Source organism: Nyctibius grandis, chromosome 2 (assembly GCF_013368605.1).
Source record: "Nyctibius grandis isolate bNycGra1 chromosome 2, bNycGra1.pri, whole genome shotgun sequence".
Lineage (NCBI taxonomy): Eukaryota > Metazoa > Chordata > Aves > Nyctibiiformes > Nyctibiidae > Nyctibius > Nyctibius grandis.
This window is the reverse complement of record NC_090659.1, coordinates 97,539,414-97,557,696: the sequence shown is the minus strand read 5'-3', so window position 1 is coordinate 97,557,696 and position 18,283 is coordinate 97,539,414. Positions and strand designations below refer to the sequence as shown.

Below are 18,283 nucleotides of genomic sequence, written 5' to 3'. Positions count from 1 at the left end.
CCATAAACTGCCAGTTTACACAGAAATATCTCTCTTTGTTTAGGTATGTAGGAGACATGCTGGCCTGGTTGCATCAAGCTACAGCTTCTGAAAAGGAACACCTAGAAGCTATGTTAAAGCTTGTAACTATACAAGGTAGTACTAGATTTTAAAACATAAATTGGGAAGTGATAGGAAATAAGTTTGTGATAAGCCAGACAGTGTGATTAATTTCTTAGGCTGGGCTGCATTTTCCTGGAAATAATTTCAGAATAGCTGGTGGTTGCATTTTGCTAGAAGAAAGCCCTTGATGAAGAAGAGTATTTCAAAATGCACTCTTTTAATTTTACTGTGCTTATAATAGATTTACACTAAATTTACAAAGGGACATTTTAGTCTGTAGTTGAGAGCTCAAAAATTATCTCTAATGTATATGAATACATACCTCTCTGAAAACAGTGTCGTAGAGTTGCTTATTGACATGTTGACATGTTATGCCTTGCTCATTTGTTTAGTAAATTTTAAAAATGTAATTCCTTCTTCCTATAATTCTCTTCCTTCTATGCTACAAGTAAAATGGAATTTTCTTCTGTCATGTAACATATCATTATAGGTTTACAGAGGTCAAAGTAGACCACTCAGACACGTGAAGCTTTTTAATGTGAAAGCTCTTCTTTATTAATGGAACTACAGATTCTCATGCTTATTCTTCAGGCCCTTTGCTTTCTTCTAAGTACATTGGACCTATATTTTTAAGACCTTTAACCTGTAGAAGCTGTAGTATGATGTGCCTCCATAGCTTTAGCGAAAGACTTGTTATAAGAACTTGGTGTAAGAATTTACATTTGATCTGTATCTGGTGAGCTCTTCAGACTGTACATGATTGAGTCCTGCTCTGGGATTTAAAGTTAATTTACGTTATCATTTTCCCTACTGCTGGAAGTATTAATGGCTTTCCTAATTAACAGCATACGAGCAAGGAGACTGTTTAGGAACTGTTGTAAATCAAACCGAAAGAATGTTGCTGTTTTTTAACTACAATTACAGTGTACTATAGAAGTGAATTTAATATTATTTACGACAGTATCTCAGGGAGACAGGAAAGCAGGCCTCGTGGTGGTTGTATGATAGAGAAAAAGGCAGTTCTTTGTAGATGATTGATGCTTCTGCTGTAATTGGGGAGTCCTTCAGGAAAAGCTGGCCCCATGGAGGATGATACAGTATCTGGTTCAGCTGTAGACTGTGCTACTGCTGCTGCCCAGACCTGCATTCTGTTTTGAAATTCTCCCACCTCCTTGTGCATGCTTTATTTAACTATTAAATCCCTTGGCCTTCTGGCAGGAAGTCAGGCTGAGATGAATGATCACATAATTATATATATTTAGAACATTTCAGCCATAGATCAGAGTAAACTACTTGAGAATGCAGAGTATATAAATGTTTTGGGGAGAAATTTTAAAAAATATCACCAAGCCAAAACTTTTTTCCCAAGAGACTAGTATAAACAAGAGATTCAATATTTCTGTCTGAAGCAGAAATCTGTTTTCCTAAGCTCTCCAGGAATGGGTTTGCCATCGCTGTTGTACAGTTTTCAAGAAATGTGAAGAGCGATTCTTAGCTTCATACTGAGAGCAACAAAGCCTGGGAGATGCTGTCCATTAACTATTCCTCTGCATCTTTGGGGAGTTTTTTTGATGACAAGGAAGGCTATGCATTAAGATCTGTAAGACAGAACAGTACTTAATGGGGTACCACTGGTACTATTTATGGGAAGTGCAGCTTTATGAAGTACCTTGAAATTATATGCTTTTTATAAAATATAGATCCTGAGTTGGTAGTGGGTAATCAGTGAGTACAGTGTCTATGGTGCTGAGAGGTTCAAGTTGAATTCCTTATACTATCGTACAGTCTTCAGGTGTCTGGTTGTGCAGGCTACAGCAGAGATTGAGTTAATTTTACTTAGCCATTTGAAAAGTGGACATCTTGTTTATTTGCAGTTAAAGATAATGGCATAGATTTGCATCTCCAGAGGGCAAATCTTCCCAACAAAAGTTAGACCTAACGTAGGAGAATTTTGTCACAACTCTTCGGGGTTTTTTTCCATTCCCTGCAGAGGGAGCCCAAGCAACTAGTATAAATAAGAAACCTAACTGGGCATCTAAAGTTAGGTAAGGAGGATCTTTCCCTATAATAGGACAGTCAAATGTTTTAACTTTAGTTTTAAGTTGAGTAGCTTTTTGCAGATGGAACAGATTTTATTATTTTAATTCAGAAGTCTCTCTTCTGAGTTCAGATTTCTGTTTAAGTTCTATAAGCACTGTATAATTTCAGGACTATGGAGAATGTGGTGAACTGCAGCTACACCAAAACTTCCCTTGTCTTCTTAAAAAAAAAAAAAGCCACATGTATAGTTATGGGTGAGATAACAGTGGATTTGGTCCCAGTGAAAGAAAAATTATGTGAATGCCACATTTTTGGAGAAATGTTCCCATCCCAGTTTTTACTTTAAAGACAATAAACTATGTAGCCCATAACTAACTATTGAAGAATAGCTTTTAAAAAGTTTTAAAATTTTAAGCTCGCAAATGTTAACCCTTTAAAATTAACCTGACCAAAAATGCTATTAAAATTGTAAGCACTGAAAACACATTCAGAAAAGTTTAACTATTTTGTATTGTAGTGGCCAAGCATAAAGCATCTGGTTCTTTTCTTTGAAGCTTAGGTATTCTGCTAACAGAAAGTCTTACAGAGCTCTTGCACGTGTAAGGAAAGGAGAATTGCAGGCATTCTATTTAAGAAAAGCAGTAGAAACCCGTTTTTCATGGAGTTACAGGAACCGAGCCAGGGAGCAGAAGCCAAACAAAGTTCAAGAAAGATCTCTCCCTTATAGAAGGATACACAAATAAAAATAATATGGGAGTGTAGCAGGCAGCTGGAAGTGCATCTTCAGTAATGAACTGGCTTCTAAAAGTGATTTTGGGTCTCTAAGAGTTGTTAATTCCACAATTCTTTGATGTCAGTGTGACATACTAATACTTTCAAGACTTATATAACCCATTGTGCTGGAAAACTTATTTTTACTGTTGGCCGAATCTAAAATAGTTTAATTGGACATGAAAGTATGTGTGAAGGCACAAGCATGCTATACATCAAGATTGTAATTCCATGTCCCATCGTATATGAACTTGTATATTTTTGCAGCTAAAACTTTCATACCCAACAGCTTGCTGTTAAGTCAACCTGGTCTAGATACACTATTGCAAATATGTGCTAGGTGCTACTTGTTATATTGGTGAACAGTAAAAGTGTGACTGTTCCTACTAAAAAAAAAAAATGTGTAAATTGTTAGGGTGTATCTGGGAGCTAGTCCTTACATAAAAGACCATGCATCTTGTGGTTTGTAATCTTGCTTTCTTCCTTGGTACCAATACTCAAATACATAAACATACTTTTATTATCTTACCAATTTAGTATGCTGAAATTTTTCCAGCCACCACCCTGAATTTGGGTGTTTCTGCTTCTGTGGCTTTTCATGTGTCTTGGTGTAAAGAGACATTGGCACAGATCTCTGATCTTTTATAATTTTTACTGTCAGAGGTAATCTCTTTTAGTCTGAAATAAGATCTGCAAAATATAGCTTCAGGTCACCTGACTTCCATCACATGTCACAGTCAGTTTGTTTACTGTTCATTGCATGGGTCCCATCTGAAGATGAACTCCTGTTGACAAGTTTTAAATTAGAATTAAAGTATTGCTGTCTACATAAATCTATTCTGAGTTGTTACTGAAGTGAGAGCTTGAAGATCTGTTGCTTTCAGTTTGATTGATTTATGACAGTACTGGTTGCCATGCAACAATTCATTTGTGTGTTCCGTGATAAGATAGGGCAATATTCTCTTTTGTGTAATAGTTCTGTGAAAGATGAGTTTCAATTGCGGCTGGGGAGGAAGTGTTTGGTAATGCTGCAGCACACACCAGTGTGGAGGTACATAGGTGATTTAATTTGTAACAATGCTGTGAGCACGTCAGTACTGAACACTGACAGACATGTGTGTTTACGGTTCAGGCCTTTCAAGAGGGTATGTAGTGTTGCTCCTTGGGCATCTCACTGGCCTTTTTTTTTCTGTTTAGTTTCATGGAGTGCTAATATTGAGCCTTACTGTGACAGTTTCTTGCTAGATCACTTATTCTTTCCCTTGCTCCTTCTCCCTCAAATCCCCAGGCACTATGTTGTGCTAGGAAGCAACTGAGCAATTGCATAGCATAAGGTAATGACTCTCCAGGACTCTGTTGTGCCATGCAACTATTTCTTAATGGCTAGATTTGAAGTTCAGTGGAAGTGTAAACTAGTCTTGTGGAGAAAAGAACACGCAGTTCATAATGCTTTTTAGGGAGGAGTACCTCCTACATTTGTTTATTTGTTTTATAGTTTTGAAGAAAAGAGAATTACATTTGCATAATCTTAGCATGTGTTTGCGTTAACTGTAGGTGTGGAAGAAAATATCCAAGAAGTAGTTGGGCATATCACAGAAGGTGTCTGCAGGCCTCTGAAGGTGAAGTATTTTGTTTTCCTTAGCATTCTAAATATAAGAATTGTTCTGTCATGTTTTTCCAGAACCTGTGTCCCCATCTCTGCAATGTATTTTCATCACCCTTAGTTGAGAGTTAGATTCTCAACTTTGAGAATCATAAAACCCTTCAAAATTAAAGATTCCATAGTTCATAAATACCTGGTTTAAATAGTCATATATTGAGAGATACTAGGATACTAAATCTGTATCTTTATTTTCTTTCACTTTCCCTAAAGGTCAGGAGTCCCTATGTATAAAAATTTAGCTTTGGGATACAAGTATAGGTATGGCTGTAGTGGGTCAACTGAAAAATCAATTTAACTTACTACCCTGTTTTTCATAGTGGCCACTAGCATATGCTTAGGGAAGAACATATGTGCAGTTGTGTCATGATACTTGTGTAGAATAGTTTCCTTGCCTGTTTGGGGACTTGCTGAGGACTTACTGAGCCATAGCTACTGTCTTTGTTATTTAATAGACCTCAATAGATTTTTCTTACATGAATATGTCAAGCTGATATAATTTGTTGGTATTCACAACATATCCTGCAGGAGAGAAGTGTGTGGTTTAACTGTATGCTATGTGAAAAGCCAGCTCCTTTTGTTCTTGTTTTGTTTAACAACTCCTGCTCTTCTACTAAAAGAGACCATGAAAAATTGTTTCCTACTTACCATCTTCATGCTACCCTGATTTGCTGTATTTCTGTTGCATCCCTCCACAGTTGTTTTTTTTTCAAGCTAGAGCCTTAGTCAGTTTAGGGGACCCATTTGATAGAAATCATTAATAATGATCCATCAAATGACTGTCTTATTGGATGTGCTTCACATAAGCACAAAATAAAATAATTGACATGATGAAGCTGATACCAATAATTTTCTGACCATGCAGTGGATATATTCAAGTGTTTTTAAAGTAAAATCTATAGTGTACTAAATACTATTAAAATAAATTTCTTTTAGGATGCTGTAGCTATAATAACTGTGTCCAGTTGCCAAATACTTAGTCTCAAATGTTAACAGGTAGGTTCTGAATACTATACATAAGTTCCTGGTAAGAAAGAGATAAGGTCTGAAGAGAGGTAAGAATCAAGGAAGTGCCATTTAGAATATCACAGAATCACAGAAGGGTTGAGGATGGCAGGGACTTCTGGAGATCATCTGGTCCAAACCCCCTGCTCAAGCATGGCCACCTAGAGCTGGTTGCCCAGGACCATGTCCAGACAGCTTTTGACTGTCTCCAAGGATGGAGACTCCACTGCCTCTCTGGGCAACTTATGTCAGTGCTTAGTCACCCTCATAATAAAAAAGTGTTTCCTGATGTTCAGAGGGAACGTCCTGTGTTTCAGTTTGTGCCTGTTGCCATACAATTATGATCATACTTCACAGGCTTTAGCTTTTGACCTATTGAAAAACACCTGTCATATTAGACGAACAAGCTATTATCACAACTTTTTGGAAAGACCTTTGCAAGCTTTCTGTGTTCTTCTTGCATGCTTTAGTTCTGTTAATACTGAATGCTGATGTGTGAGTTCAGTATTTCTGTGCATTCCAACAAAGTACTTAGGGAGAGAATCAAACCTTTGTGTAAGTCAGAGGTATTTTGGTCTTGAGTACTTGTGATTTGTACAGTTTGGTATAGAATACCTTCCATTTTGGTTGCCAAACTCTTTACACTTGTGCGCTTCTGCTGTCTGTAGAAATATCCCCGAAATATTGTCGGTAGTTAGTTACTGTGCTAATAAAAGTGAAAAAAACCTAAAAGAACAATTAAAGACTTCCCATTGTATTCTGTATTTTAATAGAATGCAACTTAAGTTAATTCACTGCCAGTCTAGACTTCCCAATGTAAAATATGTAGTACTTATTGTTTCCCCTGGGGAAATCTTCCATAGCAAAAGAAAAAGCAGGAAAAAACCCAAAAACCCCCAAGCAGAAGAGGCTTCATACAATGCAGTTAGATAATTGCAAGCCGTTGTGTTGAGAGGAACAACGAAAATAGACTCAGTTTGGAGGAGTCTTTTCTACAATACTTTGTTCTTTCTGAAGATTGTCCACAATAAGAAAAATAACTGCATTAAGTTCAGGAAAACACTCTTTGTTGTAGTTATATGGCACCACAGTATACTGTTTTTCTAGTGGATTTCTGCTGATGTTTGCAAACCTGTCACTTTGATTTGAGCTGATGCTGAAGTATGAAATAGCCTGATTAAAGCCTAGTCATAGAATTTCCACAAGCACTTTTAAATACTTAGAATTATGCAGAATTTTCTTACTGGTTTATGCCTTTCCATGTGAATATACAATATGATACAGTTTCCTTACTTTTGAAGGAGGATTATGCTTATATGCAGTACAAATTGTCCACATTTCTTACTGGTAATGGTTTGAGTTTTAGGCATCCAGGTGAATCCTGAGTACTTGCTTGTGGTAGATCTTACCACAGGCCTCTCGATTCAGATGGAAATAGGAGGACCCTAAAAACATTTAAATTAAGGTCCTCAACTTTTCTATAGCACTTAAGATGAGGTCAAAACTAGGAAAATGTTTTTGATGCCTTACATACACTTCACATAGTCTTTTATGGTCAGCTGACTACAGGACACATAGAATTGGGAAACGGTAAGGGCTGTAAGTCCAGGACTTCCCTGAGTCACTTGCAAATTTCGGTTCTCCTGTGCAGTGAAGACTTCTGTATGGGAAGCAGCAGTGCTTCTTTTCCTGCTTTGTTTTTTTAATTCTCATTTTTGTTTCCTAACCCTAAAATCTTTTGGCTTTTTTTCTTTCCTTCTGCCTATTCTGTTTTTTTCTCTATTTCTTAATTCTTTTCTTTATTTTCAGTTATTGCTATTTTTTATTCTTTTGTCAGTATTTTGATTTTCCTCTTTCCCCTGCCTTTCTTATTCTCTTTTGCTGTCTACTTAGAGTACACTCAGTATCCCTGCCCAAATGAACTTTTATGCAACATTGGAGATAAGTATTTGTATATATACCTCTGTATATACATATGTATTGAAAAGCAAAGTTCACCTGGGTGTTAAAATTAAGTTTGTGCATTGAGCTTTGCGAATAAGAGTCAAAAATTATTCTTTTTTTTTTTGTCTCTGACTTAGATGCAAAGGGAGAGGGTTGAGGAAGCATAACCTTAGTTAATTCTCCCTGCAGCTGGCTCTGATGAGAAGGCATTGCTGCACATCGTGCTCCGTTGAACAGCAGAGAAATAACTTGGGGGAGCGGGTAGTGGCTGGTGATTTGTGTGTAGCCCTTTCATACACAGACACATGGGAGAACAGTGCAGTTATACGTCACTGTCTATCACTGCTTCATGAGTGCCCAAAGATTGACCCTGGGGCAGCCTTTTATGAGTGGATTGAGACTGTGTGTACCACGGAGACAAGACATCAACTGTCCAACTATAAGACAGTCAGCACTGTTTTGGTCTGTGTAGCCAGTATCTCCTGGTTGAAATAAACAGTCAACATAGCTGGTTGTTAGTTATAAATATATCTAATTAAATACTGGCAGGAGGTATACAATCTCTCCTTTAAGTGAAGGAGAGGTTAATCCAGGTGAAATTTTGTCTTTTGGGTAAAATACCTAATACTTTGGATATTCTAAATTGCTGCATGATGCTAATGATCAACTGTTGTAGTTTAGGGATTTTGCAGCTTTGCAGCTGTTCTTGCTCTTCAGTGCTGGGGAGAACTCCATTATGTTCTGGTATTAATCCATCAAACGATCTCATTATTTTGAAACTTTCAATGACAAGTTGCGACAAAAATCTATAGGGTAATGGGATTTTTTCTGAATTTTTTTTTTCAAGAATATATACACCTGCTTGTTTTCTACCCAAAGGCTTGGCAACCAAGAAGCACTTTTGTTCAAGCAGAATGTTATAGTTAACGGGACATTCTCTTCTTAAATTCATTTCTGGTTAAATTTATTTTTCAAAAATCAGACATATATTGCATATGAAATCATAGAGATTGGCTTTTGAAATGTATGACCTGAAGGATGCTTTTATTTCTTTATTCTGCAGGTTAGAATCGAGCAGGTGATTGTTGCCGAGCCAGGAGCAGTTTTGCTGTACAAGATTTCTAATCTTCTCAAGTTCTACCACCATACAATCAGGTATGTGAAATTACAAAGTATGTTAAAGATGTCTTTTTTTTTTATTGTATTTATAAAGATTAATATAGTAAAAAGAGTATTTTCGTGGCTTAGTTTTTACTCTCTACTATGGAATCAAGGAGAAATGTGCATGATATCAAGCAGATGCCATTTCTCTGTTGTCATTCCTCGATTCATATTGAATCTGCTTTGGAATGTAGCATCAATTTGCCACACAAACTGTTTATTGTTCTGTGTAGATACAAATAGTATACAAAAAAACTACACAAAACGTATAAGATGACAAAGTCAAATCCACTTTGAGAAAATGCTAGAATTAAATTATCTCCAGAAATCCAATTTTCCTTTTCTTCCTTAAACAATTAGGTTTTGATACCATTTTTTCTAATTAGGCAGTTGCATTTTTCTATTGGGAAGATGCTTGTCTCATTCCGTATCTCGCTGTTGAAGGTGCATCAGTCATCTTCCAACCTTCCAGATGCCACCAGGAACACAGAAACTGGAGAAAAGCCAATGCCTCTGGTTTTATACATTGTGGCATTTGCAGTAGTTCATATTGGTTGGAAACAGCAACAGCAGAAAAATCTTCCTCAGCAGCCCTGGATTGAACTGCTGAGAACTTGAATCACTAGTATTACTACCTGAGCTTCTTTTCTGTCTGAAAAGACATCTAGATATTGGGCAGACTGGGATAAGTGGTTCTTGGGCACCTCCCGCTCTATTTAAAATCCTAAATTCTGATGGCACTACAGGTCTATGGTAGAACACATATAAGACCTATTCCTAATTTTATTATCAAAAAAACCTGAAAGATTTTTGCTGTCATTTTTCTGTCTCCAAAGTTTATGTTTCCCAGTGGTTATAAAGCTTAGTGCAATTGAAAATGTTAAAATGGAACATCTTAGGCAGTCTTATCTGTTGCTTCCTGTCTTGCTAATGATACAGTGTTTAAAGACCATTGAGGTACCTTCTGTCAGCTGAATAAAATCCTCTGTATAGAAGAAGTGCACCTAATGAAGGGAACATGAATTTGAGAAATGATGCTATTAAATGCAACAAGATTATAATCTGAAAATCAAGCTACAAGTTTAAATTAGTCCTATTATGATGCAATGAATTTTTACTGCCTTTTTTGTGGCTTAAAAGCGATTTTACATTAGACATAAGGTTTATCTATGAGAGGAGCATGGTCATGTAGTGCCATTTAAGGTTTATGTGGTATTCATGCTAAGTATAATAGCTTGACACTTGAAACAGCAAGGCATGAATTCTTGTTTTTGGAGATGCCTAACATTGCAATGAAGAAAAATAGATGATACTATCCCTAAACGACAGTATGATAGAATAGTTATCAACCCTTTTTGTTTATGTAATCTGTTCACTATAACAGAAGTAGATTTACAGAATAACAAAACAAAAATCTACTAAAAAGTTTGTGCAAAGCTTTAGGTAGCCTGTACTCAGTATCTACTTAATGATACAGTTGATAATGTTTGTTCTCACAGTCATCTTACAGCTGAATCTCTCAGCTGATATGGAAAACTGTTCTCTGCAATTATTTGTTGTAAATTTTCAACTTTGAAAAAAATTGTATTTGAAATGCTGTCTAAGGTATCTGACCTTGTCATGTTCCCCCACCCTTCAGATTATTTAATTAATCTTAATTTTGTTTTCAGTGGTATTGTAGGAAACAGTGCGGCCACACTGTTGACAACAATTGAAGAAATGCATTTGTTGAGCAAGAAAATATTCTTTAATAGCCTGAGTCTTCATGCAAGTAAACTAATGGACAAGGTTTGTTTCAAAAGCATCCAGCTTTCATGTTTCGAAACACACTTTTATTTCCCTTTTGTCTGGTAAGATTACTTATGTAATTATATGTCAGCTTTTCCTAAAACTGAAGTTTTCTGGTTTCTATATTTTAGCTATGGAACTAGATTAAAATCTTCCTGTCTATGTTTTAATTCTTTCGATAGTTTTATTTTGGTGAAAATATGGCTAAAATACTGTTGTTAGCAGTATTTGGTTACAGAGCAGTTTACATATTTCTAAAATCTATGAGAAGCAAAAAAAATAGGAAATTTCCCAAAGTGCAATATAGCAAAGTCAGCTGATTGAACTAGATAATTTCTATTAATGCATCATCAGATCAATAGTTAATTACTCGTGCATAATTCCTTTCTTGAAGTTGTGAAGTATATCCCAAGATGGTAAGCTAAGTAAAAACAAAACTTGGGCTTTTCTGTCTTTTATAAAAATAGTTTTACTACATGAACGTTGCTGCCGTTAAAAGCAGAATATACATTTGTTACACCAAACAACTGTACCTAAGCCAGCATCACTTTCCTGGTATCTTTTCCTCTCCTGTTGATTGCTTTGAATTGCGTTTCAGGGAACTTCCCTTTGTTCAGTAACTAATACAGTTTTTTTTAATTTCTCCCTGCTGTATTTGTATCATGTTGCTCTTGGTGGATTTGCCCATTAAATCTCACCTTTCTAAAATCTAAGCAAAGTCAAAGGAAATTGTTAGACTACGCTTCCTTTTCCATTTCCTAGGGATCTGATCTTCATCCAGCATCCCTGTTTGAGATGTGATGAGTTGACTAGGCCCTAAAACCAAGAAGAAATGTCTGTCTTCATTCCTAGTTATTGCACAACCCCAGAGTTCAACAAAGCCCTCGCATTACTGTTTTTTCCAGTTTAAAAAAAAAAAAAAAGTTTGAAAGTGGAAAACAAACAGTGAAGTTTTGTAAGTGTCTTTCTAAATTATTTGTACTTAGCCTACAAGAAAAATGCAAAAAATGCGTAGATTTACAGAAACTATTCTTTGTGCAAAGCCTTGTAGTTCACCACCAGTGAATGCACTGGGATTTTCTGAGTTTGGTCAGTGTTGTTCTGTGGCCTCAAAGTAGTTTTCTCATTCTGCACAGCTTGCATCTGATCCCGATTTCCTGTCTTTCTACAAGGGCTGAGGAATTACTTTCTCAAAGGAACAGTTCCTCCTCATCTTCCCTTCTGTATATCCCAGTGACTCCTTTCAGTGGTTTCATTCATTCGTAGGTGACTCGTAGTTAGTATGTGACTGTTGCTACCACCCACAGTCCATACTACTAAAGTCCACATAATACATTGTTTGTTGTCATGGGATATTTCTGTTTGAATGCAGTGTCATGGGAATAGTAGTTCCTCTGCTACTAACGCTTCTTCAAGGATCAGTTAAAACTTGAGTTCATAAAATGTACAATGGACAGGAACAGTAAGAATTTACTAAAAAAAAAAATAAATAAAGCTTATAGCTAGCTATGGGCATATGCTAGCTATGTATGAATTCCTCAGAACATTTTATTTCCTAATATGTAAGGTAAAAGAAAATATGTGTGTACTTTTTCCTTTTATGAAGATAAATCAGTGATGGACCTTAGCAAAAATATATGGCTGCTCTTTACTTACAAAGAATGTGCAAAGTAGTGCTTAAGGAAATAAATTTTCTTGGCTTGTAACTGTAAGACAGCTCTGTATTCATCTCTGTTGTATTTAGCTCTGTTGTATTTATGCTGCTGGATCTTACATCTGTACTCAAACAGGATCCAGCATAATTTTTCTACTCGCATAACTCAAAATCTTGTACTTTTGTTTTGGATAAGATGTTGTTTTCAGTTTGGAGATGAGTAGAATTCAGAAGGAGAAGGAGGAGTGATAAAGGAATTGTGATTGTCCCCTGTTCATAGTGTGTGTTCTTTGTATTGTCACGATGGGAAGGTTGTGTAATCCTTTTTGCCCTCTTAGTTCCCCTTCCCTCAGCCTCCAGCCTGGATGTAACTGGCTCTAGATGCTGCCATTGTTTTATAAAGGAGTCAAATTTGGTTTTGCTGATATTAAATGTTAAGGCGGTGATTTCACTGCCACCTTCAATGGCACTTTATTACAAATAGTGAATGGCATACCAAGGATACCATGTAATGTAAAAAGATTATAGTATTGCTCTTTTTCATAAACACATTTTATAAGTTAAATCTGAAACACTGAAAATTTTACATTGGATCCTGATTTTTCCTCAGGATATAATTGAGGTCAAAAGCTTAAAGAGACTCAGAAGAGGATTAGATATATGAGTAACAAAGGCATCCACCATTATTTATTAATCTCTGTGCTTCAGGAGTTAACAACAAGGTAACTCAATGGATGAGAAGGAGTCTTACTGTATTGATGTGTAGTTCTTGTGACTGAGAGTTTTAGACACTCCTTTGAAGCACCTTAATTTCCCTTTATGAGTGGACTACTGAATAGGTAGAATGATGTCTTATCTCCTCATGACTGAAATTAGTTTTACTTCACCAAAAATACAAAATTAATAGGGTGAATTACACTCAGAGAAACATTACCTATGAGATAAAGACCCTATTTTATAATAAATTTAATTCTGCTGTTACTTGGTTTATTGTGTGTTAATATACAGATAACCAGCTTTTATGCCTTTTCATATGTCTTCATTAATTTAGGAATGAATGTCACAATGCTTTTACATTTTGAGGAATTTCAAGGTTGCTTTTTATCATCCTTTTTATTAAGGTGTGTTCAGACCAAAATTGTATGTATGTATTAAAAGGATTCTCTTTATATCCTAGCCTTTTTACCAGGTTTTTGCTAACTATATATGCATTGCAACTGCTTCCAGAATTTTTTTTTATTTTCAGGGAAGATTAAAGCACTGGAAAACAGACCCTGTATGCATACATATGCGATTGCAGAGGCTTTGTTGCTGCTCCTGTTATGCACAAAGAGAATACTCACTTGTAAAATTAGTAACTTACTTTTCACTTGGTCAGTCTGGAAATCATGGTTCCTTATTTCCACTTATATTTTGCATCTTAAGGCATTGATAAGCCTCTTTCAAAGAATATCAGCTGTCCATTACTTTGATTAAGAGATGATTCTTAAGGCAATTTAAATAACTTTGTATTAAAATACAAATAGGATGTTCTTAAATAAAAAACATTTTTATTTTTGTAAAGTTCAGTGCCTCTTTCGTTTAGGTCATTAGAAAGTGGTGAAGATAGCCTGTGTGAGTTACACCATTTTAATGATAGTATTCCTCAGTATCATCAGTTGCTGATAATGTGAAAATCGTAAGGAAGAAATTCTGAATGGAAATCAGTTCTATAATTTTTATTTAATTTAAAAAGAATTTCATTTAAAGAGAATTTAAGTGTTTTCTTAGTTGCTGTTTATAGTACAGAATTCCACAAGACTTACTCATAATTACTGGTGAACTTGTAACTTGACAGGAGTCTCTTTAGCCCTATGCAAATTCTCTTGTGCTGTAGTGTGGGGAGAACTGTCTAGAAACACTGGTACATTGCTGTGTCTTGTTATGGTATGCTTTTTTAATATCTACAGCCTATCTAGTAGTTGATAGACCGGAACAGTATTTAAGCAAGTCTTTCTCTTAAGTATAGCTAGTTGGGAACTTGTTTCATTAAATATGCTAGCTCCTCAAGGTCCCTTCCTTTGAATGTGGAGGAATGGCAGGATGGTAATTTGACTCTGATGTCCTCATCACCACAGACAGTTTAATTCCCTAGGGTATTGATTATGCTGAGTTGAGCATTACCTTCAAACTGCCTGAGATTTCATTTCTGAAGTGCAGTGGGAAACTGAGACTTCAGGCTGTTCTTTCTAGGACAAGAAAATAGCTGCTTCTTCACATCTATTTTTGAGAAGAGTCCCATATTACATAAGGAGCGTCACAAGCACAGAGCTGTATGGAAACTTAAAGGCAGTCTTAGATCAGGATTCTCCCTCTTGGTTGTCAAGCCATCTGTGTAAATGATACCAGGAAATCCCTGGTTACTTCAGAGTACTTACTGGCTTGCTCAGAAGCACTTTCCTATGAACATCTTTTTTCATTACATCAGAAAATCTCAAGCATCTGTTGTAATTTGAAAGTAAGGTAGTCAGCAGTTCTCACAGCTTTAGAGTCTTCAGTTTGAGAAACCCTTTTTATGGTGTTCTCATTCACACTTACCAGGTAGCTCTTTACCACCTGAAATCTGTGTAACAGAAATATTCAGCATACTGCCTGAAAGTAAGTCCATTGTTATCCAAGAAAGGCAGTACACAAGGGAATATCTTTGGCTCTGATACTCCTTGAAACCTGACGTGAAGCTTGGTAACAGAGTCATTGCGAAGTTACTTTGTTTTCAGGGTTTAAAATGCCATTCACAGCTTTGAGATTCTGAGGTCATCGTAGAGCTCAATGCTGACGTCATGTAGAAGCTGTGCATCGCCATCCTTCTCCTGTGTCACTGAAGGTTCAATATATCAGGTTTTACTGCAAACGCTGTCTCTACTTTGCATTGTTGTATGGTCTGTTACCCTTCAGAGGCAGTGTTGGGCAGTCTTGCCAGTGCTTTCTAGCTGTGGTAACAATTGGTTTGTTCTGGTTGTTGGTTCAGCCAGAATGTTTTTTTGGCCAGTGTTAGTGTCCCTGCACTGAAAAATCATGTTTGTGTTTGTTCCTTTTTAGCTTTCTTGCACCCAACCATGGGTCTAGCAGCCATGCTAGTAAAGCAGTTGAGAACTGTAGGTTCAATCCTTATGTATCCTTTTCTGTTTCATTTGACCCTGTGCAAATAAATCAAATGTTTAGGGATTTGGGATTCTGCTTGTGTTACTCACTGTCTGGAACTAAGAACAGTCTGGTACAGATTACAATTTTACAGATGATGATAAATCCAGGAGAAAACAGTAAATGAAAATAATTACCAGAACAACAGAAACTGTTCCCGTGAAACTGGAAGCAAAGTTCAAAGCGCCTAATGCACTGGAGTAGAGGGACTGCTCTTTCAGTTCTCTCATACTGAGAGAACTGTCATTTAAAATCATGAGTCTGATGGTGAGGCATTTTAACAAGCTTGTTAGACTAACCTATGCCAGCGTGTTTTATTGGACCATCTAATACATTTAGAGAGTGGGAATTTTCAAGCCCTGCTGTCCTTGCTCTGGCTTCAGTACTACTCCAGAACAACAATTAAAGAAAAGAATAATTACAAACATTGAATTAAATGGAATGAGAGTTATCATAAGGGTATGAAAGAGAGATTATGCCAAACTAACCTGTCATCTCCTGGCTGAGATGTTAGAAAACTATTAGTAGAGTACCCTAAGTCAAGTTTTGGGATTGTTATTACTTAATGCTGTTCTTTTTAGAGTAGATGTATGCAAGTTAAATGTTATGATTACATTATCTGTTAAGTTTGTCAATGGGAGATGTATTAAAACATTGCATGGGAATATCTGTAAACTTCTCCCTCATAATTTGGTTCCTGTCAGAATGAAACCTATTAGGTTTCTGGGAAACCAGATATGGGACAGATTAAATGAGACTGGTTGATGTTGTGGTCTGAATGGATCCAGGTAAACAAAACAAAGTTAGCAAGAATTTTTCTGTTGTCTTTTCTTACAAGACCAACTTGATAGCTGAAAATAAAAGCATTCCATTAGGCATTCTACTGTAGAACCCGTGGTGATCTCTGTAGGATCGTGATGGGGCTCAAAAGAGCTTAGGACAGCTTCTCTGAAGCTCTGGTACACATGCACTCAAGTTTCTTAGACTGCTGCTGTTTAACTGTGGTGAAAATTGTTTCAATTTGAGTGAACTTCTGTAGTGCTTTCTAGCTGTGGTAACAGTTAGCTCTTTGACACTAACCAGTTGTAACTGACAGGATGAAATACCCAGATAACTTTTTACAGGGTTTCACATCTGTAGTGCTTTGTCTCCACCCTCTGCTAGTGAGTTTTCCAAAAAGACTCTATTAAAAGCTGATTAGGCCCTTCAAAAAGCCACCAACCTTTTGTTTGTCACTCTGAGCAGTGCTTTCTCTGAGGAGTTCTGCGTTTTAAATTGCCATCTTGTTTTATTTAATACTAGTATCGCAGAATTGCAGAATCACAGAATGTTAGGGATTGGAAGGGACCTCAAAAGATCATCTAGTCCAATCCCCCTGCTAGAGCAGGATTACCTAGATCATGTCACACAGGAATGCGTCCAGCAGCACCCGGTGCCCGCAAGAGCTTTCCACAGAGCCAGAGGTAGTCCAGGCTTTGCTCGCGTGGGACCCCGCTCCTTTCTTGTTGCAAAACTCATGGACCCCAAGTCCTTTACTTGAGCCATTTACTGTTAATCACATTATAATGATGAAACAGGCTTAGGAAGAGGAGAAAACTCCAAACTATGAAAAAAAGATTTCCCCACAGGCTTAATTTCAGCTTGGTTTCCTTTGTTACAAAATTTTTGCTTGGTAATTTATCTTATTTGGATGATGCTCTTCTATATAGCTCTCAAGTTCACAGAATCACAGAATCACAGAATGTTAGGGATTGGAAGGGACCTCGAAAGATCATCTAGTCCAATCCCCCTGCCGGAGCAGGATTACCTAGACCATATCACACAGGAACGCCTCCAGGCGGGTTTTGAATGTCTCCAGAGAAGGAGACTCCACAACCTCTCTGGGCAGCCTGTTCCAGTGTTCAGTCACCCTCACCGTAAAGAAGTTCTCCCTCATATTTATGTGGAACCTCCTGTATTCCAGCTTGTACCCATTGCCCCTTGTCCTGTCAATGGATGTCACTGACAAGAGCCTGGCTCCATCCTCGTGACACTTGCCCTTTACATATTTATAAACATTAATGAGGTCACCCCTCAGTCTCCTCTTCTGCAAGCTAAAGAGACCCAGCTCCCTCAGCCTCTCCTCATAAAGGAGATGTTCCACCCCCTTAATCATCTTCATGGCTCTGCGCTGGACTCTCTCTAGCAGTTCCCTGTCCTTCTTGAACTGAGGGGCCCAGAACTGGACACAATATTCCAGATGCGGCCTCACCAGGGCAGAGTAGAGGGGGAGGAGAACCTCTCTTGACCTGCTAACCACACCCCTTCTAATCCACCCCAGGATGCCATTGGCCTTCTTGGCCACAAGGGCGCACTGCTGGCTCATGGTCATCCTGCTGTCCACTAGGACCCCCAGGTCCCTTTCCCCTACGCTGGTCTCCCAACAGCTCTGTCCCCAACTTGTACTCATACCTGGGGTTGTTCTTGCCCAGATGCAGGACTCTACACTTGCCCTTGTTATATTTCATTAAATTTCTCCCCGCCCAACTCTCCAGCCTGTCCAGGTCTCTCTGAATGGCAGCACAGCCTTCCCGTGTGTCAGCCACTTCTCCAGTTTGTTGTCATCAGCGAACTTGCTGACAGTGCACTCTATTCCCTCATCCAAGTCATTAATGAATATATTGAATAGTACTGGTCCCAGTACCGACCCTTGAGGGACTCCGCTAGACACAGGCCTCCAACTGGACTCTGTCCCATTGACCACCACTCTCTGGCTTCTTTCCTTCAGCCAGTTCACAATCCACCTCACTACCCGATCATCCAGACCACACTTCCTCAGTTTAGCTGCGAGGATGCGGTGGGAGACTGTGTCAAATGCTTTACTGAAATCAAGATAGACCACATCCACAGCTTTACCATCATCTATCCACCAGCTTATGTCCTCATAAAAGGCTATCAGGTTGGTTAAGCATGACTTCCCCTTGATGAAGCCATGTTGA

The 18,283-nt window shown here is 37.5% G+C and overlaps 1 protein-coding gene across 1 annotated transcript in view; it reads left to right on the top strand.

The window, feature by feature from the left end:
• The window catches only part of COG6 (component of oligomeric golgi complex 6), a 65,646-nt gene that overhangs the window by 28,070 nt on the left and 19,293 nt on the right, over positions 1 to 18,283 (top strand). Inside the window, exons 10-13 of the mRNA XM_068395192.1 lie at positions 44 to 135; positions 4,468 to 4,532; positions 8,586 to 8,677; positions 10,354 to 10,471. Of these exons, the coding sequence (XP_068251293.1) occupies positions 44 to 135; positions 4,468 to 4,532; positions 8,586 to 8,677; positions 10,354 to 10,471 (367 nt within the window). The remainder of the gene's footprint in view (positions 1 to 43; positions 136 to 4,467; positions 4,533 to 8,585; positions 8,678 to 10,353; positions 10,472 to 18,283) is intronic.